The sequence below is a fragment of the Eurosta solidaginis genome, chromosome 5, assembly GCF_040869045.1.
Source record: "Eurosta solidaginis isolate ZX-2024a chromosome 5, ASM4086904v1, whole genome shotgun sequence".
In the NCBI taxonomy this organism is placed as follows: Eukaryota; Metazoa; Arthropoda; class Insecta; order Diptera; family Tephritidae; genus Eurosta; species Eurosta solidaginis.
Window position 1 is genome coordinate 206,255,078 of NC_090323.1, and position 25,137 is coordinate 206,280,214.

General features: G+C 40.3%; 3 protein-coding genes across 19 annotated transcripts in view; all 3 read right to left on the reverse strand.

Moving 5' to 3' along the window:
- The window catches only part of Ak1 (Adenylate kinase 1), a 70,502-nt gene extending 68,345 nt beyond the window's left edge, over positions 1 to 2,157 (reverse strand). The window contains exon 1 of one of the 3 annotated variants that reach the window (XM_067787789.1): positions 1,845 to 2,157. In XM_067787789.1, coding sequence (XP_067643890.1) covers positions 1,845 to 1,847 — 3 coding nt within the window. In that variant the 5' untranslated portion in view covers positions 1,848 to 2,157. The remainder of the gene's footprint in view (positions 1 to 1,844) is intronic. The other 2 variants (XM_067787790.1, XM_067787792.1) reach the window with 2 other exon arrangements.
- Positions 2,158 to 5,641: 3,484 nt separating this feature from the next.
- Tsen54 (tRNA splicing endonuclease subunit 54) lies at positions 5,642 to 6,748 on the reverse strand. The gene has a single exon (XM_067787788.1). The coding sequence runs from the start codon at positions 6,601 to 6,603 to the stop codon at positions 5,737 to 5,739; it is 867 nt and encodes a 288-aa protein (XP_067643889.1). The 5' UTR covers positions 6,604 to 6,748; the 3' UTR covers positions 5,642 to 5,736.
- A 35-nt stretch (positions 6,749 to 6,783) lies between these two features.
- Sarm (sterile alpha and armadillo motif) overlaps positions 6,784 to 25,137 on the reverse strand; it is a 324,081-nt gene continuing 305,727 nt past the window's right edge. For 14 of the 15 annotated variants that reach the window (XM_067787774.1, XM_067787775.1, XM_067787771.1 and 11 more), the window contains one exon: positions 18,093 to 18,614. In XM_067787774.1, coding sequence (XP_067643875.1) covers positions 18,608 to 18,614 — 7 coding nt within the window. In that variant the 3' untranslated portion in view covers positions 18,093 to 18,607. Of the gene's footprint in view, positions 6,803 to 18,092; positions 18,615 to 25,137 lie in introns of those variants that run through there. The other variant, XM_067787773.1, reaches the window with a different exon arrangement.

Sequence of the window (25,137 nt, forward strand, 5' to 3'; positions counted from 1 at the left end):
TCTCTATGCCAGCTGGTGCCAAAGCGAATTCAACCAATTCGTCGTGCAGAAGAATGTCAAGTCCAAGGCGAATTCATTACAGGTGGTGTTATCCCATCAGCTGATTGCTTCTTCTTGATAATTTTCCATACAAAGCCTTGTACAACAAAATGTCAGTTAATCGAAATCTATAAAAATTCTCTTTTGACTTGACATTCATCTGCACGGCGAATTGATTGAATTCGCTTTGCCACCACCTGGTATAGATTCGCCTTGTTCAAGTCAAAAGCAAATTTTCATTGATTTCGATTAACTAACATATTGTTGTACAAGGCTTTGTATGGAAAATTATCAAGAAGAAGCAATCAGCTGTTGGGATAACAACACCTGGTACTGAATTCGCCTTGAGGCACTGTATCGAAAATAATCAAGACGAAGCAAGGGACAACACCTGGTACAGAATATGCCATTATTTTTAAGTTATTTCTTATTGCGTCCGAATATCATTTCGGAGATAAAATTCGTCGCTCGCTATTGTATCATGACGTTGGGCGAAGCTCGTCGGTGCTGTGTTCTGGCGCTTATTATTTAGTTGTACGAACACTGTTGCCACTTTGTACGTACCTCCCTCTTTCGGCATTTAAGTCTAAAGACGATCGGTGAATCACAATTTATGTTAGTAGAACAGTGTCAACCAGTGTTGCCAGGTTAGCCCTTTCGAGGCTAGATTTAGCCTTTTTTTTTTGCCTTTAGCCTCGAAATTTTGTGTTTAGCTTCGTGACTTTTTTCTAGCCTTTTTTACTCCGAATATATTTTGAAAAATTTCTAAAATAAAATAATTTCAATAGTTCCTGTGAACACCTAATACCTAATAATATGAGTTCTCTACAAAAGATTAATTCTTTTTCTGCTGAAAATTCGTTGAAAATTTCAAAGCCAGATGTATTTTCTTACTTTGAAAAAGAGAAGTATAGTTATTCTTCAAGTCAAAAAGCATTAATAGAGCTGCAGTGGCAAAAACTTATAACTATACAATGGAAAAATTACACTCCACCATGGAATTTTGGTCGGAAGTCCGAGAATATAAAAAATTCATTAAACGGACTTCCTTTTTTAGAACTTGTCGAATTCATATTTAGTTTTTTAGTATTTAGTTTTTAGTGGCATGCAAATTCTGAAAACTAAATTAAGGAACAAACTAAAAATTAAAATGCTTAATGCGCTGCTTAATATTAGATGCTCGTTAAAACGCTTATCTAAATGTTGTAATGACTTTGAAATTACCGATGATCTCATATCTATGGTAAATAGCCAAACTTTATACCCAGACATAAGCTCTTCTGATTCTTCAGACGGGGATATTTTATATAAATAATTAGTTTGTAATATTTTTTTTATGTATATACACATATGCAATCATTTAAAGTAATTCCATGTGCTAGTCAAAGAAAATGTGCCTGATATGTTTTGAAACAGGAAGTTATGCTTAATTTATGTTTATAAGTTTTTATTTACAAATGTATAAACTAAAATATAAAAAAAAAGTAATGAATTAACCAAAAAATTTCTGGCCTTTTTTTAGCTTCTTTTTTTTTTTCTAAATTTAGCCTTTTCTAACCTTTTTTTTGCCAATCTAGTTTCTTTTTTTTGCATCACCTGGCAACACTGGTGTCAACTCAAAAAATAAAAATAAAATGAGTTAGAATTAGCGAAAAGGAGGTACGAAGTGTTTTTGCTTAATTAAGGTAATACTATTTGGTTTAGTTAAATTTGTAAAAGGAAATCGCGCAATTTTGCCACCAACTTGCAGTCGCATTAACCGACTACAATAACAAATGCCTACATATGTAACTCTCTTCACTCACCATGATTATTAAATGTAGTTTTTGTGATTTGCGAGTTCTTCGTAATATTTTACGTTGTCTTCTTTTGTTATGCAAAAACTTTGCGATTTCTTTAGTTCAACTGCTGCTCCTTGTTTTGAAGATTGTAGCTTTTGAAATTTTTATGAGTTTTGATATATTTTGTTACCAAATATTGTAAAAGTATTCGCGCGAACTTTCCTCTTTTTGGGGTTTACGTTCTCAATTGTATTTATCACACTGCCGCTCACGACAAACGTTTGTAATTGACTGAAAATTGTGGTCTGCAAGCACAAAGCCGAAGCTAAAATGTGGCATTCATCTCGTTCGCTTTCTGCCCACACCAATGGGGAAAATTCTACGTGCCGAATTTTCTTATGTGATTTTGTATGTTTACGGTTGTCGGAAAATTTTGTTAATTGAATTGTGTGGAACGGATATAAAACAGAATCAATATGGCTGACATTACAGTCGCCGCTGCCTGAAATTTCGTTTGCTCGTCTATCAAACTTTTGGTAACACTATGTGAAGTTTCCACGGACCGACCAGTTGAGCCTAACTTAACCCCTCATTTCAGGTAAATAGCGGTTTTGGCTGTTTTTTTTTTTAGCGATAACTGACGCCAAACAGGAGAGATGTCACTTTTGTTACTGTAGCTTGATCTTCCCTGGTTGTTGTTGTTATCGCTACAGTAACAAACATGACATCTCTCTTGTTTGGCGTCAGTTATCGCTAAAAAAAATAATCCCAAATGATGCCCGCCAAGGGGAGCGTGCTTTCCGTAAGGTCATTGAATCCGCCTCGGCTCGTTTCATTCCCGCCGGTAGAATTCCCGAAATTCGGCCCCACTTCCCGGCAGAGGCCGCAAGTTTAGCGAGAGAACGTGACCTTATAAGACAGGTCGATCCCGGCGATCCCCAAATAAGGGATATAAACCAACGCATCAGATTGCTGGCGGATGAACACAAGCGGGCGAAATGGGAGGAGCACCTAAGCGGTTGTAACCTCTCTGCCGGTGTAGGTAAACTTTGGTCCACTGTAAAGTCCCTATCGAATCCGTCTAGGCACAATGACAAAGTTTCCATCGCATTTGGCGACAAAGTGCTGTCGGATGCGAAAAAATGCGCGAGCGCTTTCTGCCGACAATACATAAGGCATTCTACGGTCGACAAAAATAGACCGAGGGCCAACAGACACGCACATAAACATAAGTTCAGCGCGTCAACAATTACCATCACCGCCAAAGAGGTTGAGGATGCCATCGGTCATGCTAAACCATCCAAAGCAGTGGGCCCAGATGGCATAGCCACGCCGATGCTTAAAAGCCTAGGGAAAGAGGGTTTCAAAAATTTAGCACATGTCTTCAACCTATCTCTTTCCACCTTTGTATACCCGAAAAATGGAGAATGGCCAAGGTGGTCCCGCTACTAAAGCCTGGGAAACCAGCTAACATAGGAGAGTCATATCGCCCGATATCTCTGCTATCGCCAGTAGCCAAGACGCTTGAAGCCATTTTGCTCCCCTACTTCAAAGCAAATACATGTCATCAGCATGGCTTTAGAAAACTCTATAGCACCACCACCGCGCTAAATGCCATTAGCACCCAGATAAATTGTGGTTTAAATCAGAAGCCCCACCATAGAACAGTACTCGTAGCGCTAGACCTATCAAAAGCTTTTGATACGGTCAACCATGGCACGTTACTGCAAGACTTGGAAGGGTTTACCCCACCCCCCCCCCCCCCCCCCCCCCCCCCCCCCATGTCTTAAAAGGTGGACCGATAATTATCTGGGTGGTCGGTAGGCATCGGTGCAATTCAGAAACGAAATATCAAAGCCAAGAAGAATTAAACAAGGGGTGCCATAGGGTGGTGTCCTATCCCAACTTTTGTTTAATTTTTACATATCAAAACTACTTTCGCCATTGTAAGGAGTTACTATCGTTTCTTGCGCCGATGACTGCACAATAATGGCCACAGGCCCGGGCCCACAGGTCGATGAGCTTTGCAACAGAATAAACGGCTACCTCCCTGATCTCTCCAGTTGTTTCGCCTCGCGAAACCTGGCATTATCACTGATTAAATCATCCGCGACCTTATTTACAACTTGGACGTCCCAAATGTCGACCATTTTGAACATCCACGTCGCTGACACTACGCTACCGACTGTCCTACACCCCAAAATCTTGGGTGTGACGTTTGATCAGGATCTACATTTTGGTGAGCACGCATCCGCAATTGTTCCGAAAATCCAGAGCCGTAATAAAATCCTCAAATCCCTTGCTGGCAGTACTTGGGGAAAAGACAAAGAAACGCTCATTACCACATACAAAGCAATTGCCCAGCCGTTTGCGTGCTACGCGTCCTTTATATGGTCGCCAAGCCTAAAAACTACGCACTGGAAGAAGCTACAGGCCTGCCAAAGTACTGCGCTCAGAACCGCCACGGGCTGTCTTCTTATGTCCCCAGAACACCATCTACATAATGAGGCGAGAATACTCCCCATCAGGGAGAGAAATGAGATGCTAACAAACAGTTCCTGTTGAATACCCAGAAACCTAGGCATCCCAACAGACCTCTGATTGATGAGCCAACACCGCCTAGGGACTTAAGGAGTCATCTCCGTAAGCATTTTGAGGAAATACGGAACCTGAGAATTCAGCCGTGTGAAGCAAAAAAACACAACGAACTCCACAAACAGGCGTTGGACCTTTATGCCGGGAATTGCCCGGTGAATCCAGTACTCAGGTAACAGTACCCAAAACTTGCGGAAGAGGAACGCATACTCCCCAGGGAAGCGCGAGTCACTCTGGCTCAACTTCGTTCTGGATATTGTAACAGGTTTAACTCTTTCATATCCATAATCAACCCCGACATACAAAATGTATGCCCTGCTTGCAATGTGTCCCACATGACACCAACCATCTCTTTAATTGTAATGTGGAACCAACGCCTGTTGTTGTTGTTGTAGCGATAACGTTGCTCCCCGAAGGCTTTGGGGAGTGTTATTGATGTGATGGTCCTTTTCCGGATACAGACCCGGTACGCTCCGGTACCACAGCACCATTAAGGTGCTAGTCCGACCACCTCGGGAACGATTTATGTGGCCACATTAAACCTTCAGGCCATCGGCTCCCTCCCCACCCCCAAGTTCCATGAAGAGCTTGGGGTCGCCAGAGCCTCGTCTGTTAGTGAAACAGGATTCGCCGCGGATAGGTGAGGTTGACAATTGGGTTTGGAGAAGCTATATATTGCGCTGGCAACCTGAAGGGTTGCGCTACACACCCCTTGAATCTGGGATTTTAGTCGCCTCTTACGACAGGCATACCTACCACGGGTATATTCTTACTCCCTTACCCGCTGGGGGAGTAGCTCATGCTCTGACGACTTTATATCGAGAGTCTGCGGAAACTTGCTGTTTAAACAGGGTCTAAAGAGATAAAGGCGTCAGAGAATGAGCTACTGCTCTGACGCCTTTATCTCTTTGGACCCTGTTGAAACAGCAAGTTTCCCCGAACTCTCGTAACAGTACATTGATGATAATTCGAGAGTGATCACAGCTATTGGATGAGGCGAAGTACTGTACATTAGCTTCAAGTGAAGGCTTATTGCGAAGGTTGAAATTTTAGCATTTGTTGTGACCGCAAAAACAACTGTAAATTTGAATTCTAATAGTCCTTTTTCGGATATGAGTCCGCTGTGCTTTTTTGAACTGATGACGGGAATATGTGTTGGTCTAAATTTTTATTCCATATGACGCAATACTAATCAAAACGCATCTCTTAATTACAAAAACAGTTCGTTATGGTACGACAAATTTAATACAACATAATCATAACATTCGAATGAGAAAATATAAATAACAACAAAATTCATATAAAATAAAGCTACAGCAAATTAACTAAAATAATATATAAAAGCTTGTATTTGCTTAGATTCACCCACAGAAACTATTAGCAATGGTATGGGATATTTCTGTAAGTTATATGTATGCGAAATTTCTGCATGCGTAGGAAATTGCTCTTCAACACCTAATATTATTATACGAAATGTGGGTGGAGTGGGTGTGCTCTTCTTAAAACCAGTGTTATGCAAATATAAATCAAATGTAATTGGTAAAGTGCGCACGTCATCTGCATCGCCTATACAAGCATCAGCCATTTGTATAATATCGAATTTAGCAAATACCGCTTCAAATTCCTTATATTCTGGTTCATCTTTCAAACAATCGAGTAAACTTCTTTGCCGAGCAGCCATTTCCAAGCGTCTTCTTTTGGCTTCGGTAGGGTTCTCGGCTTTATTGTTCGCCTCTTTTCGCTTTCCAGTGGCTGCAATTTTTCGCTGGAAATTTATGAGTGGCGAATCGCCTGTTTCTTTCACTTCTTCTATTTGCTGCTGTTCCTGAATACGATCCTTAATAAGCTTCATTTGCTTTTTAACTTTGGCATAGTATTTTGATTTTTTAATATTTTCTGGTATACCACGATTATTTATATCGCTTAAAGCTAATGCCCATGCACAGTCTACTTCTGTTGGCTCTACATCATCATAATAGGCAACATTCTGATGACGCACTAAAATATAACCAACGCGTGTTAGATGGGAATAAACTAAATATTCGTTGAATTTGGTGCTGGCTTCCTCGCCTAGTAAAAGCAAATATACTTGTTCCACCGACATAATTGTTGAATGGTATTCCAATTGTAAACGATTCTGGTTATATATACTTGTTAAACTATTTAAATTCGTATTTATTGAGCGCATTAGACGCTTACCATTTCCAAAAGAAATAATGCTTCGTAGTATTCCAAAAATGTTTGGCCACCTTTGCTATAACCAAAATTGCCAAACTTCCCATCTTTTTGTATGACACGCACAGCCTTTTCGCCGGCATCCCAAACAGCCAGAGCTCGGCCGCTTAAACGATCAATGCGGGACAATGATAGCTGCTTGCATAAATCATCTAGAAAAATACAATTAATATGATTAACATCAATTTTATTTACAACGACATTAATTTTGATGCAGAATATGCACCATAAAGTTTATTTAGTTCTACTGTTTCTTCCTCGCTGCCTTCTGCTAACGTGCGTTTGGGGCCAAGTGGAGTATTCATATTAGCGCTGGCGGTATTATTGACTCTTAAAAATTTGGGTTAGTTAATTATTTTTATTTCAGTCAAAATATTAACCATCGTAAACCATACCATAGTAAACAATGATATCAACCAATCCCGTCGACACAAATGTTATTTTGAGAATATTGTAGCAAAACAAAGCTGATTACAGCGAATTAAAACGATGCTGCCACACATAAAACACATCTTGGTGCTGCCTGCCACCTCAATAAAAGAAAACCACCATAATAAGGGAACGACCGAACAACGATTTAGGATTTTGTCCAATTTCAGCCGAATGGAAAGTTATTCGATAATGGGCTGCTATAATATTCTAAACGCAGTCGTTTGACACCTCTCCCGATATGTTTTGACGCGTATTAGCAGTCGCCCCCGTTCTAGACTTTTACCTATGCTACTACAGGAGTCAACGCGTATTGGCGGTTTCACTGTAAATTATTCGATGGTGGAAAAAAATGTTGCTCGGGTAATTCTTTAATTACACCCAGTGGGTCATTTCACGGTCTATGAAGTTGTGCAGTGAAAGCATTTTTCACCACTTCATCTGATATGCGATTCACTTTGAACAAAAAAGTGATATTTGACCTCGACAACAATAATCAGATAATGTGTTCTCTGTCCGTAGATATTTACAGTTGAAGTCGGCAATTTTCACGTGGTTGTTGTAATGTCGTGCACTAAAAAAAATTTTTTGGACAAAGGGATTTTGCACGCATTTAATTTTGATCCCACGCGAGGCCGAAGACTACCAACGCGGAAAGGTGTTCTGCGCAAAAATAATATGGATGCCAACCCCGGTTTCGGAGGAACCCGGGGTAATTTTCGTATTTTCGTTTAGAAATTTTGAACGAGTTAATATTTTTATTTTCGTTTGACACCTATCACGATATTTTTGGACGCGTATTAGCAGTCGACTGTTCTAGTGTATTACCAAATTTATAATTTATTTTTTCAATATTTTGTGTTCGAATTTTTTCTAAATTCCCTCAATGTTCTTTCAAGTTGTATGTCGGGGTTGATTCTAGATAGGTAGAGTTTAACCTGATACAGTACCCAGATGGAAGTTTAGCTAGAGTGACGCGTATTTTCCTAGGGAAAGTGATTTCCTCCTCTGCTAGTTCTGGGAATTTTTCTGTGAGTACCGGATTTGCCGGGCAAGTCCTGGCATAGAGGTCCGACGCCTGTTTGAGGATATCTCTGAGGACCTGTTTGTGCTTTTTTCCTTCATACGGGTGTGGTCTCAGGTGCCGTGTTTCGTCATAATGCTTACGGAGATGACCCCTTAAGCCCCTGGGCTTGGGATGGCCAGGTTTCTGGGTATTGAACACAAACTGTTTGGTTAGCATCTCATTTCTCTTAATGGGGAGTACTCTCGCCTCATTATGTAGATGGTGTCTGGGGACATAAGAAAACAGACCGTAGCGGTTCTGAGGGCAGTATTTTGGGCCTCTGTTTTCTTCCAGGTTAGTATCCTTTAGGCTTGGCGATCATATCGGGGGCGCGTAGTATGCAATCGACCGGTCAATTGCTTTGTAAGTGGCAATGAGTGTTTTTTGTCTTTACCCCAAATGCTGCCGGAAAGAGAATTGAGGATTTTATTACGGATCTGGATCGTAGGGATAATTGCGGTTGCATGCTCTCCAAAATGTACATCCTGATCGAACGTCTCACTCAGGATTTTTGGGTGTAAGACAGTCGGTAGCGTGATTCCATTGACGTGGATGTTCAATATGGTCGACATTTGGCTCGTCCATGTTGTAAATAAGGAGATTGTTGCTTATTTTATTAGCTAGCTCATCGATGGGTGGGCCTGGCCCTGTGGCCCTTATTGTGCAGTCATCGGCGCAGGAAACTATAGTGACTCCTTCTGATGGTGAAGGTAGCTTCGATATGTAGAAGTTAAACAGAAGCGAGGATAGGACACCACCCTGTGGTACCACTTGTTTAATGGGCTTAGATGTTGCGTTCCTGAATTGTACCAATGTTTGTCGACAGATAATTTGCGATACACCTTTTAATTTACTACGTTGTTAGAGAATCACTGATTTATAAGCAGGGACAGAAAATAACAATTATTTTTTTTTTTCGGAGTCGAAAAAGTCCTGGTCAACAAATTGTCCTAGGGGAAAATGTTTGAGTTCCCAGGTATACCTATAGCAATATCATGTCGAATCATGCATCCTTTTTGTTATATAAAAATTAAAAAAAATTTTATTTCGGATAAGCCGTTTCTTTGTTATCAAGCGGGACTTTTATTTTGGACTTAAAAAATAAAAGTTCGGATTTAACTTTTATTTCCGGACTTTTATTTTTAAAAGTCCGAGGTTAACTAGTTCTATCGGGCTCAAAAAATAAAAATCCGAAAATAATTTTTATCTTGATCCAAATATATTAAAAGTTCAAAATTAATAGTTTTGCATGGAATTATATTATAAAAGGAATAACAGTTTGGGTCCCTGGCTATAATTTTATAGGCTTCGCTTTTTTTTATTCCTGTAAAATTTGACGAAATATGCATACACATTGAACGAAGCTCTAAATATAACCTTTATCGGCTGTCTATGGAAAATTTCAATCTTTTTTTCACGAAATGTTAAGATTCTCCATTTTTACTCAAAAATTATAAAAAACGAAAATAAAAAAGTGAAGTGAATGAAGCAAACGCGTCCCAGAAGCAAGTGAATATTTTGACAGCAAAAATGAGCGTTCGTGACACTTTGCGTCGCTATATAATAGGAAAAAACGTAAGACAATCACCTGTAGTCACCGAAGTGAATGAATGCTGTTATATGATACGAATTTGGTTCCACTTGGGTGAAAATGACTCCTCGCGTCGGTTTGCGTTATACATAATAACGCCGTTACTGTCAATTTTTTTCATTTAACGAATATTTTTTTACCGTTGAATTTGCCCGTGAAAAATCCATATATATATTCCTAGAAAGATAACTTTATTTTTCTACCCTAGAAAGATAACGTACGTCTGAGAGACGTGTTCAATCTTATATAGGTATTTCAGCAAACAAAAAAGTTACTACTGAAAAACACCCCACTGACAAGCTGGTAATGGTAGCTGAGAAAACTGAGAATGAGAATGTTCTCTCTTTACGATTGTGGGAGACTGAGAACAAAATTAAAACGTTTACGTCTCATAGACGTATGTATGTTACCTCACTAGGGATATAAAAGAAACTGGTGTTAGTTACACTGTAAATCAAGAACGGATGAACCGATTTGGCTGAAAATTGGTGCGAGAGGTAGCTTAGAACCAGGAGACGGATACAGGATATTTTTATCCCGTCTGCATGGTTGTCTGGGATCCCGTCGGGGTTATTTTGGGATTTTTTCGGGATAATATCAGGATTATTTGGGTTATTATTTTTGGATGGTTTTCGGGATCCATCTGAGATCCCGTCGAGGTTATTTCGTGACATGCTCGGTATCCTTCAGGTGTCATTTCTGGATAGTTTTCGGGATCCATCTGGGATCATATCGGGACATTCTCGGTATCCTTTAGTCATCATTTCTGCATAGTTTTCAGGATCCGCCTGGGATCCCTCAGGGTCATTTCTGAACATTTTTGGGCTAATTCGGGATCATTTGGGAAACCTTCTGGCATCATTTCTGGATGGTTTTCGGGGTCCGTTCAGGGTAATTTCGGGATCATTTTGGGACTCTTCTGGCATAATTTTTTGATGATTTTCGGGATCCGGTCAGGGTCATTTCCGAACTTTGTTGGGATCATTTTGGGACCCTTCTGGGATCCCGTCGGGACTATTTTGGGGCCCTTCCGGGATCATTTCTGAATGGTTTTCGGGATCCGTCCGGGATCACGTCGGGGTAATTTCGGGACATTTCGGGATAGTTTAGCGACCTTTCCCGGATGGTGCTTGGGGTCCATCCGGGAGCCCGTCAGGGTCATTTCGGAACTATCTCGAGACTATTTCGGTACCCTTCAGGGATCAGTTCTGTGTGGTCCTATGGATCAGTCTAGAATCGCGTCGTTGTCATTTCGGGACTTTACTGTCACTATTCTGGGACCATTTAGAGACCCTTACGGGAGCATTTCTGGATGGTTTTCGGGTTCCGTCCGCGATACCGTCGGGGTCATTTCGTGGCTTTTTCTGGATAATTTCGATCATTTGGGGATCCTGTCAGGTTATAAGTTCATTTAGTTATGTTTTTTACTCTATTACAAAAATTAAATATATTAGAAATTTTTTTAAAAACAAATAACTTGATAAGCAGGTTAACGTGAATAGTTCATATATTTTATTTTTTCCTTGCGGACGAGGCCACGGGTAAAGGGTAGTATAATATAAATATAGTAGTGATGCATACCACTTGAGGTAAACCCACTTCTTGGGAATGGTCCCTATCCGGCGAATAAGAATACAGATAAGCTTAGAAAAAGCATAGGAATAGGGGGAGGAAGAAGGCACAGGAGAAGGAAAAGGGAATGGAAACTAAAATTAAAAAGTATAGGGAAAAGGAAATGGAGAAGAGTAAGGGATCGGGAAGGCGAACGAGAGACGCTGAGAAGGAGAGGGATAAAAAGATGGCCGATGAGAGGGGGACGGAGATGTAAAGGAGAAGAAAAGGAAAAGGAGAAGGGGAAGAAAAGGAGAAAAAATGGAACGGAAAAGGAAAAGGGGAAGGAAGAGGGCAAAGAAAGGGAGAGGAGAGGAAAGGCGGAGGGAGAGAGGAGACGGAGGGGAAGGAGAATGAGAGGGAGGGGATAAAAATATGGAGAAGAGGAAGACCCATAAGAATGAGACTAAAGAGATGCTAAATGCCCAAAAAGAAACATAATAAATTAGACGCACTAATTGCCAAAATTCTTTAAAAAGTTGTTTATTATTTACTAGGGGATCCACTGATATGGGATATGGGCTTTCTAACTTTGGACACTCTAGCCTTCGACTTTATCGCTGACAGGACGGACTATTGTATGCCGATAACTGCTCCCTGTGCAACTTTCACCCCAGTCTCATCCGGGGAAGGGGACCGGTTTACTTGTTCAATTTAAGTTGGCTGGTCACTACAGCATCTGACATCCTTTGCTCTGACAGCAATGGAGAAGATTGTAGACCACGAGATTAGATCAAAGGCTCTCGATAGAATACCACTAAATCGAGATCAGCATGCATATAGGACCGGCAGGTCGACAGAAACTGCATTGTATCAGCTGTCAGAAATCTAAAGTGCGTTCGAATGCGGAGAGGTTGCCCTATGCGCATTTTTGGACATAGGGGGGCATACGACAACATGGCCCACGAGAGCGTGAATCGGGCACTCGAGAAAGAGAGATACAACGTCCAATCCGTATGTGGATAATCGTCCTACTGCATACGAGGATTGCCGAACCCTCGAGTGGGGACGGTACAGTAGAGTTCAAGACAACGAAGGGATGTCCACAAGGGGGCGTCCTGTCACCCCTGCTGGTAGTAGATGAACTTCAACAGAGGTTCTCAGAGAACGGAATCCGATGTCAGGGTTACGCGGATGATATTGTTATAATTGTAAGAGGCAGATCGGAAAGCACCCTTTGCGACATAATTCAAAGGGCATTGAGGGTAACGAAAGAATGGTGTACTGAGGTGGAGCTAAGTATCAACCATAACAAGACAGCCATTGGTGTGCAGACGTATTGCAGGAAGATCCTGGGGATGCAGCCCAAAGGTCCTAAGATGGATGTACACTACTATAGTGAGACTCATAGTGTATGAAGCAGTTGCGTGGGCATCAAGGACAACCATGGTGACCGTACAAAAGTCACTCACGAAGCTTCAACGCTTGGCATGTGTCTGCATTACGGTAGCTATGCGAACATGGCCCACGGCGGCAATAGAGGTGCTGCTTAAGTTAACGCCTCTACACATAATAATTGAGCAGTCAGCCAGGTGTACTTTAGTAAACATAGCTAAAGAGGGATGCGGAAGAGGCAAAGTGATACAGTCACGGAACATGGAGAAGCTGAAGGAGCAGATTCCACTCATCCAACTTCCCAGTGATGACACGAGGAAGCTAATTAAGTTTGAGAAGCGCTTTAAAATAGAGCTGGGGAACAAGTGTACATACGACACCTGCAGAATTGAAGCGCTTCACCAGGAACAAACTATAATATGGTACACCGATGGCTCGAAGACACCGGAGGGCATAGGATCGGAGATCTTCGGTCCCGAACCAAAATGTCTCTACCAATCGGAAAATGTCCGAGCATCGTCCAAGCCAAATTTTTCGCCATAAGCCGGTGTGCAGATATAAATTTACAGCGGGGATATACAAACGAGGGAATCGCTATACTCAGCGACAGTCAGGTTGCGCTCAAAGCAGTATCTTCGGTTGAGATTAAATCATCAACAGTCCTTGAGTGCGTAGAGAGGTTAAGCAGACTAGTGGCCAATAACCTAATCCGTTTAGCCTCGGTAACTGGACACAGAGGAGTGGATGGTAACGAGCTTGCCAGGTTGGCGGCGGCGGAAAAGCCAATAGGACCCGAGCCCATCATACCGATAGTGTCACACACAATAAGGGAAGAGTTCAGGCAAAAAGAATCGTACCTCAGAGAACAACAGTGGCGCGAAAGCCCAGGATAGGAGGATAGCGATATAAAGCCATGATTAAGCTCCCAAAAAGCATCCTTAGAATTTTAACAGGCATACTCACAGGTCACTGCAGGCTAAAGTGCCACATGGATAAACTAGGTATCTCGTCTAGTAGCCTCTGTCGATTCTGTGATCGCAAAGATGGGACTGCAGAATACATACTGATGGAATGCGACGCAGCCGGGAGAGGAAGATGAGAATTCAAATAAATCAAAAGGCGAATATTGGGCATTTTCTTCTTTTCTTATTGAAAAGTTGAAAATATTTACTACTTTCATTAATAAAATATTTTTTTTTGACAGAAAATGTCATTTTTTTTACTCACCACAGTGCTCGTTATTAGATTTTCACAACGAGTAGTGCAAAGGACACGAATCGCCTAATATGAAAAAGTGATGTGATAAAATGAAAAAAATTAATTTCCCAGCGAGCATGATTTTTTTCACTTCATCTCTGCCACCTTGTATCGTTTCGCCATGTTTTCACCTTTAATGACTCCGCCTTCAATCAGCTTTGCCAGCATAGTTTGAAATTAATAATCAACATAAACGATTTGATTTTGTTCGTTGGTTAAGCATGCCTGGTTATGGCGGTCCAACATGGCGTGCCAGTCGCTTCTCTGTTGCGTTAACTTGCACCAATTGGTCCCACCAAGTGAAATTAAAACGGTTTCCATCTGGTGCCTCCAGGGGAGTGGGCGTCGGCCTCTTACTCTGCTTCCACAGGCAGCTTCCTGATGGAAGTGTCATCTTTCATTCGCATAACATGTTCTAGCCAGTCTGCGTAAAGCTCTTAAAGCTCGTCAACAAGAGATATCTTCGCTGGATTTCAGAGTTGATGTTGTTGTTTGTGTGTAGGCTGTCTATGAAATGAACAAAGTCTTTTACAATTTCGAAATTATGGCTGCCAGCAGTAGCGTGGTTGCTAAGGCGCAAATGCGTATTTTAGAGCGTCCCATAGTCTGCTCCTCAGCTTTCCGTAAGATCATTGAATCCACGTCGGCTCGTTTTATTCCCGCTGGAAGAGTTCCGGAAATCCGACCACATTTTCTAGCAAGAGAACGTGACCTTATAAGACAGCACGACCCTGGCGACTCTGAAATAATGGGCATAAACCAACGCATCAGACAGCTTGTGGATAAACACAAGCGGGTGGAATGTTAGGAGCTATGGTCTACCGTAAAGTCCCTATCGAACCCGACTAAGCACAACGACAATAGCCTTTTGGCGATAAAGTGAAATGGAAAATAGCCAGGGTGGTACTAAGGCCTGGGAAACCAGCCAACATACAGTCTTATCGTTCGACATCTCTACCATCGCCAATACACTTGAAGCCATTCTGCTTCTCTATTCCACTGCAAATTTGCGTCTTGCCAATCATCAGCATAGCTTTCGAAAACTATATAGAACTACCAGACCGCGCTAAACGCCATTAACACGCAGAAAAATAGCGGATTAAATAAAAAACGCCACCGCATAACAGTACTAGTAGCGCTAAAATTATCAAAAGCTTTTGAAACAGTCAACCACAGCACGTTACTGCAAGACTTGGAAAAGTCCTCCCTTCCTCCAAGTCTCAAAAAGTGGACCGCAAATTATCTGTTTGGTCGGCAGGCATCAGTGCAATTCAGGAACATAAAATCTAAAAACAGAAGAATTGATTAAGGGGTACCACAGGGTGGTTTAACTTCTACATATCTCAGCTCTCTTCGCCACCAGAAAGAGTCACCGTAGTATCCTACGCCGATGACTGCAAGATAATCGCTACAGGTCCCACCCATCGATCAGCTATGTAATAAAATAAACAACCATCTGGCGGATCTCTCCAGTTTTCTCGTCTCGCAATTTTGTCATCGACCCAATCATTGGCGACCATATTTACAACATGGACATGGCAAATGTCAACCATATTGGACATCCACTACGCTACCGACTGTCGTAGACCCAAAAATACTAGGTGTGACGATCGATAAAGATCTACATTTTGGCGACATGTTACCGCAATTGTACCTAAATTCCTAAAATTTCTTGCCGGCAGTACTTGGGGTTAAAGAAAAAGAGCCGCTCATTACCACTTACAAACCAATTGGCTGGCCGCCTACATGCTACGCGTCCTCCATAAGGTCACCCAGCCAAAAGGTTACACACTCGAAGAAAATACAAGCTAGCCAAAACACTGCTCTCAGAATCGCTACGGGCTATCTTCTTATGTCCCCAGAACATCATCTACACAGTGAGGCAAGAGTACTCCCTATTAGGGAGAGAAAATAAATGCTGAACAATTAGTTTCTGTTGAAAACCCAGAAACCTGGACATGCCAACAGACAACTGATTGAAGAGGCCACACCTTCCAGGGGCTTAAGAAGTCACCTCCTGAAGCATTATGAGCAAATACGGCACCTGAGAAAACAGCCGTGTGTAGAAGAAAAAAACAAACAGGTCCTCAGTGATACCCTGAAATTGCCAACTTGCAATGTGGCCCCACATGACGCCAACCGTCTTTTTAATTGCAATGTGGAACAAACGCCTTTAACACCCCTCTCACTCTGGTCCACCCCTATTGAAACAGCAAGTTTCCTTGGGATCCCGTTAGATCAACATTACAACAACAACAACCGATGAGTTCGGGCGGGAATTGCCTGTTTGAAATATGCATTTCTCTTGATTTATCTTGCATATCAAAAGAAAGTGGAGATAAAAGAGTGCATCAAGCAATCAAGGTATCATATGGAGACATTCCGTAGCTGGCAGTTATGATTGCAGAGTTTTACCAGTGAATTTTTCGTATGTCACTAGCCCATATTGACGTCGGGAAACTGAAGATAGTCTGAAGGGAATTACGGATGCGATTGAGTTGAAGCAGATATTATGTTTAAATGTCACACCTAGGAGTTTAGAGTGTTTGACAGTTGGTAGCATTATGCCATCAATGAAATGGAGTTACACGTAGAATCTGCTGTGGAAGTAATCCATGGATGAGCTTTGCTCCAAAATTGAGGGTTATCTCCCTAGTCTTACCTTTCCTTCCTTCGGTTACTTTTTATTTTTGCTTAGAGCATGTCTATGTTTATTTTCCTGCAGATATATGGTTACACTGCTTAGTTACTTTCTACCTTACTCACAGAGAGGAATTGGCTGATGGGATACCATTTCAACACCATCTTAATGTTGTCGCTACCGCTACCGGCTGTCAAATCTTAGGTGTGACTTTTAATGGTAGTCTTGCCTTCAATCATACGCATGCATGCAGACTCGACGCGCCATTAAGCATGTCAGGGTTGATTTGGATAGGCAAGAGTTCAACCTTTCACAGTACCCAGATTGAAGTTGTACCAGAGTGACGTGCGTCTACCTGGGAAGTCAGCTGTCGTCAACTGTCAGTTACGGGTATTGAACTCTGAGAACGGCGTTCGCCAAGTTTTTCATAAGACTTCTCCGACTCTTCGCGGATGATGCTGAGGACCAGTTTAGGTTCATCTAATTCAAACGGTTGACATATTGTGTATCGTATTTCGTCATATTGCTTGCAGCTATGACTTCTTATGTCTCTGGAAGGCAGCGCTTCTTCAATAAGATGTCTGTTAGGATGCCCAGGCCTGTAGCTACCTTCAGTGTGTTTCTTTTAAGGTCGGCGACGAAATCGGAGACGCGTTGCACTATGGCCATTTGCTTTATAAGTAGCCATGGGCGGTTGCCGTAGTGTGGTGGTAGCGTGCTTTGCCCACTACACCGAAGATCGTGGGTTCAACTCCGGGTCAAAACAACATCGAAAATTTAGAAACACTTTTTTCAATTAGAAAAAGCCGGGGTCGGTCCTCGGCAATGATTTTGTAAACCCTGCGAGTGTATTTCTGTCATGAAAAGCTTCTCAGTGAAAATTCATCTGCTTTGCAGATGCCGGTCGGAGTCGGAATAAAAAAGGTATCGTTCCACCAATTTGTTGGAAAAATTAAAAGGAGTACGGCGCAAATTCGAAGAGAATTTAGGCCTAAATTCTCTTTGAAGGTTATCGCGCCGTGAATTTATTCTTTATTTTTATTTATGAACGTTTCTTTGTTTTTGCCCCAATTGCTGCCAGCGAGGCACTTGGAGTTTGGGTACGACTCTGAACGTCACCTCGGTATTTTTGGGTGTCAGACAGATGGTAGCGTAATGCCGGTGACGTCCGTTATTGACGTTGACGTCGTTTAAAGATCGCCGAAGGCTTTGTTGCTGATACTTCCAAGTTACGCGAAGCGAAAAGCCTAGAGAGATAGTTGTTAATTTTACAGCATAGCTCATCAACGGAAGGCCCAGTACCTGTTGCCATTATAGCGCAGTCATTGGCGTAGGAAATTGGAAATATGGCAATAGGACACTACCCTTCTTAACTCGGTCAGTTTTGCTTGATAAAAACCCCTCCGATTTATCCTGCGCGAGAAGTCTCAGAGGTACACCGTTTTCGATCTTTTTATACTGTAAGACAGGACAGAAGTTTAGAGTACAGAATGGTGTAGACAAATAGCACAATTATGGAAATATGTGTATTTTAAGTAATGGAAAATTAGTACAAATTTTATGCATGCAAATTATTTAATGTTCGTCAAATTTTCTTAACATAATTACTCACAATTTTTATTAGCTTAATTTTTGGAAAAGTGAAATTAATAATAAATAAAGTGTAGACAACAATTTGCTTAAAATTTAATTCTATCGTTACAAGCTATATTGCTAGAATATATAAATAAGGTGTAGTCCTTCACACTCAAACGCTACAAGTACATTGCAACAAATAATGATCCGAGTTAGCTGGAAGACTGCTTAACGGTTGCATGCGATGAGGTTCTTTTCTTCTTTTTGAAAAATTCAAAATTACTTTCATGCCCTCAAGTAATTAAATATGTACACAATACACAGACAATTCAAAAATCACATTTTAAGTCCCGCTGGGATGTAATTGCTTGGAAGACAGATATTTTGAAGTAGGCGGGATCGTAAACGGCGACTTCAGGCAAAGCGAGCAACAAGTAGTAGATGATGCCTTTTTATGGTCTATGAAAAATATAAACATAAAAAAAGACAAAGTTGAGATAAAAGTAATGAAATGAATTAAAATAAATTAATTGAAAGTTGTAAATAAATACAAAACATATAAGGAAGTCTAAGTTCGGGTGAAACCGAACATTACATACCCAGCTGTACATTTGAAATGCGGTTTTGTTTTGTGTTTGTTTTGTGTGCTTAATAGTGTTACAAGGGTGCGCAATGATACATATGGGGTATTCCATCCCATTTCGACCAATTTTGAACCCTACCCCTTTAGAATTGGCTGAAAGTTTTTCTTCTTTTTCTAGCTTACGTAAGACGTTTCATCCAACTCAAAAAAAAGTTATGAATTTAAAAAAAAACACCGTTTTTGTTTTCAAAATGCTATAACTTTTTCAAAAATTTACCGTTTGGGATCTTTTTGTTTAAAAAAATTGTTTTTAAATGTACTTTTCGGAAAAAAAAAACAAAAAAATTTGTAAAGTTTTTTTTTAATTTTTCAGTTTTTCGAGATTTTTCGAATTTCGCCATTTTTTGTTTTCTCATAAAAAACTTCAATGAATTATGCAATCATCATCCCCACTAATCCCAGAGTGGGCCGATTTTTTTATATTTTTTTTTATTTAATTGAAAAAAAAAATTTTCAAAAATAAAATTTTTTTTTTTATCAATTTTATTTATATAACAAAAAAATGTAAGAAAATGATTTTTAAGTACTCTTTTCTTTATATATTATGGTAATCTACGATTAAAATAACGAATAATAACGAAAGCGAGTCATTTTAATCGTAGATTACCATAATATATAAAGAAAAGAATACTTAAAAATCATTTTCTTACATTTTTTTGTTATATAAATAAAATTGATAAAAAAAAAATTTTATTTTTGAAAATTTTTTTTCAATTAAATAAAAAAAAAAATATAAAAAAATCGGCCCACTCCGGGATTAGTGGGGATGATTGCAGAATTGATTGAAGTTTTTTATGAGAAAAAAAAAATGGCGAAATTCGAAAAATCTCGAAACACTGTAAAATTAAAAAAAAAAATTTTAAATTTTTTTGTATTTTTTCCGAAAAGTACATTTAAAAACAAATTGACCCAAACGGTCAATTTTTGAAAAAGTCATAGCATTTTGAAAACAAAAACGGTGTTTTTTTTAAAAATTCATCTCTTTTTGAGTTGGATGAAAAAATTTGAAAAAATTCTGAAAAACGTCTTTCGTAAGCTAGAAAAAGAAGAAAAACTTTCAGCCAATTCTAAAGGGGTCGGTTTCAAAATTTGTCGAAATGGGATGGAATACCCCATATACATATCGTTCTATTCTGAACTAATTTTTATTCGAGTTATGGCTCCCGCAGCATAGAAAATTGCTTAGTCATAAAAGGGGCGGTGCCACGCCCATTTTTTTAAATTTGAAGTTTTTCCTATTTACTGTTATAAATCTACTTGGGAAATGAAATACCATTGATATAAAGCTCTTTTTTGCAAAGAAATAGTTTATTTTATTCGTACGACCCTTTTAAAAATCTTTTATATAAATGTGGGCGTGGTCCTTAACCGATTTCGTTAATTTTTCTTCAAAGCATTCCTTATAGTAAAGGCAACCTCTCTGCCGAATTTTGTTACGATAGGTTTAACGATGTTTGATTTATGATTAATAACATTTGAAAAATTGATTTTCTCACAAGTGGGCGGTGCCACGCCCATTAAATTTTTTTTTTTTTCAAATTTTTATCAAGAGTCTCAATATCAGTCCACACGTCAAATGTCAACATTCTATGTGTATTATTTGCTAAATAATCAGGTTTTTTGTGTTTTCCATAATGTTATACATATATATAAATAGTGGGCGTGGTTATCATCCGATTTCGCTCATTTTCAATACTAATCTATTCTGGGTCCAGATAAGCTCGTGTACCAAATTTGGTGAAGATATCTCAATATTTACTCAAGCTATCGTGTTAACGGGCAGACGGACGGACATGGCTCAATCAATTTTTTTTCGATATTGATGGTTTTGATATATGGAAGTCTATATCTATCTCGATTCCTTTATACCTGTACAACTAACCGTTATCCAATCAAAGTTATAATACCCTGTGTACCAGTATAGCTGGGTATAATTATACAGCAAATTATACATAAATTTACAATGTTCAACAAAAATTTTGAAACACTCTAACTTTTAAGAGAATATACATACAAAGTCATAATTGGTTAAATTCGCATTTAAACGTTAGACGGGTTACAGCAGGGGAGTCAGCTGATAATAATCCCAATTTTTATCTGTCATCAAAGAAAGAGAGAACGCTTCTTGTTAGTCGCTTCGTTGTAGACAGTTATAAACTCGAAAGTGTGCAGAGCTTCGTCTATTCGGAAACCAGCGGAAAGAATATCATCCAAAGGAGAATTACGCTTGTTAACAGGATCTTTTTTGAAAAAGTAAGCAATTTTGAACTGAAACGCTCGGAACGAAGTAAGCTATATGTCTCTTACAATACATATGTATCTTGATGAAAAAATGCCAGATGATTTGAAACACTTTCTGTTAAACCAAATTTTTGTAGGTATTTTAATGACGCGCTCTACGAGCTTTATGTAGATAAGAACATACCGCTGTACTAAGGGTTTCACAATCTACGCCAGGTACTTTTAAAAATGTTTAAACTTCCTTACAATTGGTAAAGGTTGACATGTTGCTGACAAGAAATATATTTCAATCACGAGGACTTTAAATGATAACTAAACATCACATATAACAGATAATAACAATTAATAAGGAGCGCTCTGGGCCAGAAGGCATTAGCATCGACATCGGTATTGGATAGCAGAGGAAACGAAGCCTCCATCAAGCTGGAAAAACAGGAGGAGGAACTCAATTTCTAATGTTTTTAATTGCCGTGAGTTATCACCATGAACTTAATAGTTTCTATGCAAAGACCTTTACGTCAAACAACTTTTCAAGCAATTTCTAGTTGATTCTGAAAATTGACAGGCGCAAACGGGATAGGTTAGGTTAGGTTGAACTGGCCGGTCCATGAGGGCCTCACATCGACTGATTGAGTCCGTAGTGTTACCAGAAGTTTGTTTTAACGACCAAACTGAAAAACCCTATCAAAACCAGGACCTATGTTATAAAATAACTCCGCTCTCTTGGCAAATACTAGAAGCTTCCTAGGACCTAAGCCACTTGCTGCTTCTAGATATGACAGCTGTGTCGCTCCTAATAGTATGTCTAGCCTGGAAAGTGCAGGCCACGAGCACAGAACGTGTCCGATCGTTTCCTCCTCCAACCCGCACTTCCTACATCTGCTATCACTGACCAAGCCTAATTTAAAGGCATGTGACGACAGAAGTCAGTGTCGAGTCAGAATACCCGTCATGAGTCTACAGTCCTCTCTTTTTAATGATAGAAGCAACTTTGTTAGTCTAAGGTTGTAAAACCTACACATAATCTTCGACACACAGCCCCGCGCCTGAACCCACGCCTTTCCCGCTTGGTCGATTATGTGCACCTCTCGCCTTCGCTTAATCTCGCCCAGTCTAATTGGGACGTCTAAGGAGCAAGCTTCAAGGGATGCGCCTTTTTTAGCTAGTTCGTCCGCTTTTTAATTCCCATCCATTCCCATATGCCCTGGGACCCAATGTCTGCTTCTCCCTGTCACGATTCTCTCCAGAGACTGCTTACGCTCTAACACGCATTTAGATGCTGTGCTATGCGAGATTATTGCCTTAATTGCTGCTTAACTGTCAATATAAAAGTTAACACGGTTGCAGCTTAAGCTATTCTCTTCCAGGGTTTCTACTGCTTTGGTTACAGCTAATATTTCCGCTTGAAAAACGCTACAGTAATCCGGCAGCCTGTAGGATCTGCTTATTTCCGGATCAGCACAGTATAGCGCAGACCCTACTCCTTCCACTACTTTGGAACCATCTGTATACACATGTATCGCCTCGTCCGCCATTTGCGCACCCTTGCGACAACCATCTATCTCTATCGTGGCCTTAAGATCTCCCTCGAAGCGCAGATATGGAATCAGTTAGTCTGTTCGTCTTGTGATTTCTGACGCTATACTACTATGGCCATATGGTCGGCGCTCAAGCTGCCCGAGGCACCGAGCCTGGTTATGGTTGTTACTGCTTTGTTCTTTGCTACCAGGTCTACAGGTGGAATGTGCAAAATGGCATACAGTGTAGCCGTCGTGGTTGTTTTTAGGGCTCCGTAATGCTAAGCATCGATAGTCTGCATACCCCCTCTAATTTTTTGAGGTATGTTGTTTTTTGTGTGGTTTTCCACCAAACAAGAACTCCATAGTATAGAATAGGGCTTACAATCGCTGTAAAAACCCAATGAGAAAGAGAGGGCGATAGGCCCCACGTACACCCCAGCATTCTTTTACATGCATAGAGTGCCGTTGAGGCCTTTTTGACCCTCTCTTCCACGTTGAACTTCCATGACAGCTTACTGTCTAGGATGATTCCTAAATATTTTGGGCAAGGTTTCTGCTGTAAGGTCACCCCTCCTAAATTAGGCCTGGTCCAATTTGGGACCTTGTACCTCTTTGTAAACAAGACCACATCCGTCTTCTCCGCATTGACTTCCCCGAAGCGCCCGATCCATCAAAGAACTAATCGTTGGAAGGCACTTTCCACTTATGACAATTGCAACGTCATCTGCGTAAGCCGTAAGTTTTACGAGTCCCTCATCGAATCGCCTGAGCAGTTGGTTGATGACCAGCGTCCACAGCAGAGGTGATAGCACCCCTCCCTGCGGCATGCACCTGTCCACTGATTTCGTGGCCTCGTACAATCCCTATTGTGATGTTATTTCTGCAATTTAACATGCAGCCGATCCACCTGATTAAGGCTGGATGTACTTTAATGTAATTAAGACCATCCATAATCGCCCATTTTGAAACATTATTGAAAGCCCCGGCAATGTCCAAAAAGACTCCTAGAGCATACTCCTTATATTCCAGGGATTTTACTATGCTTATTACTACCCTATGCAATGCGGTGTCTACCGACTTACCTTTGGTGTACGCATGCTGTGTTGTGGAGAGCAGCTTTTCATCCACGTTGGACTTTATGTACACATCTATCAGCCTCTCAAAGGTTTTGAGCAGAAATGATGTTAAGCTAATGGATCTATAGTCTTTGGGATACACGTGACCGATCTTCCCCGCCCTTGGTAGGAAAGCTACACGAGCAGTTCTCCAAGAGTGCGGTACATGATTCAGCCTTAAGAGGATAATTTAACAAAAGCATGCAGCTTAGGTGGTAGAATTATATCTATTTATACAATAAAATTTTTGTTACAAGAACTCGTTACGCAGGAGAGGAGGGAGTGGAAAGAAAGGGGGAGTGGGTGCTAAAGTTTTTGTTTCAATTAAACTTAGTGAAAACTTAATAGAAGGCGGAGCAACACATAGGAAACACGAAATGATGACCTCATTTACGACGGAGCTCCATAACTATGCTCTCGGGCGTTGCAGAATTTTACCTCGTTTGTTAGCTATTTCATTCACACAGCTTAAAAAGCAGATTAACAGTCTCTTAAACGGCAAAATTTGAAAGGGACCTCAGTGAGTTTTAGCTTTAGAACAGAAAGTTTTCAGCCATGTATCCATCTTCAGTTAAGTTGAAATTAACTGGAGGATAGCAATTCTTCATAAAGCTTGGTTTGACATTTTTGTTTTTACCAAACCGCCAGTATAATTGAAATTTGAGAATATTTTGTAAAAAAAATATATTGTGAATACATGAAAACCAACAAACCAGCTGACTTTTTACACTTCCGCCGTGCACGCAACTGACAGTCGATGTCTCATTTATTGCTTTTCCGGTCAATTTAATTTTATAATTTGATTGAAATTAGGCTTTCTGACCAATTTGTTTTGAAGTGCAAGTTATATAAACTCCACTTGTTGTCTCAGTTTGCATTGTAAAATGGTGAAAACGGACCTTAAAGTGGTATAGACATATTTCATAGCGGGCTTTTACACCAAGAGAATTGACTGTTTAGTCTAAGAGCACCTACATAAATCTTGGAAAGTTTTGTTTTTTACATACGAGAACATAGATAGTATCAGCTAGTTTCCTTTAGCGACTCGGACGGCCGAATAAATGAGAACAAATGCTAATTGCATGTCAAAGAGTGCAACGTCGTAAATTCTCTATAACGTAATCCAACACCGGGAAGTTTTCGAATATCCTTCTGCTGGGCCCTGGAATCGTGTATATTTGGTCTGAGAAACCGAAGTTTTGTATGCCTCTATTTCGCAGCAATGTCAAAGAAGGACTTCTCCGAACTTATAACCGGCCTTTTCCAAATCAAACCATATTCTAGATTAAACGGCAATTTGGAAGGTAACGTGCAATAGTGTCAATGGAACTAAACCTGTGGCGATTTTTTTTTTGGGTCTTGGAATTTATGCGAAATATATCTTAAGATCGTATCGTCATATGAAAAGAAAATTTGGAATTAAAAATCGCGCGATTTTAAATCTACAGGAGATTAACCAACGA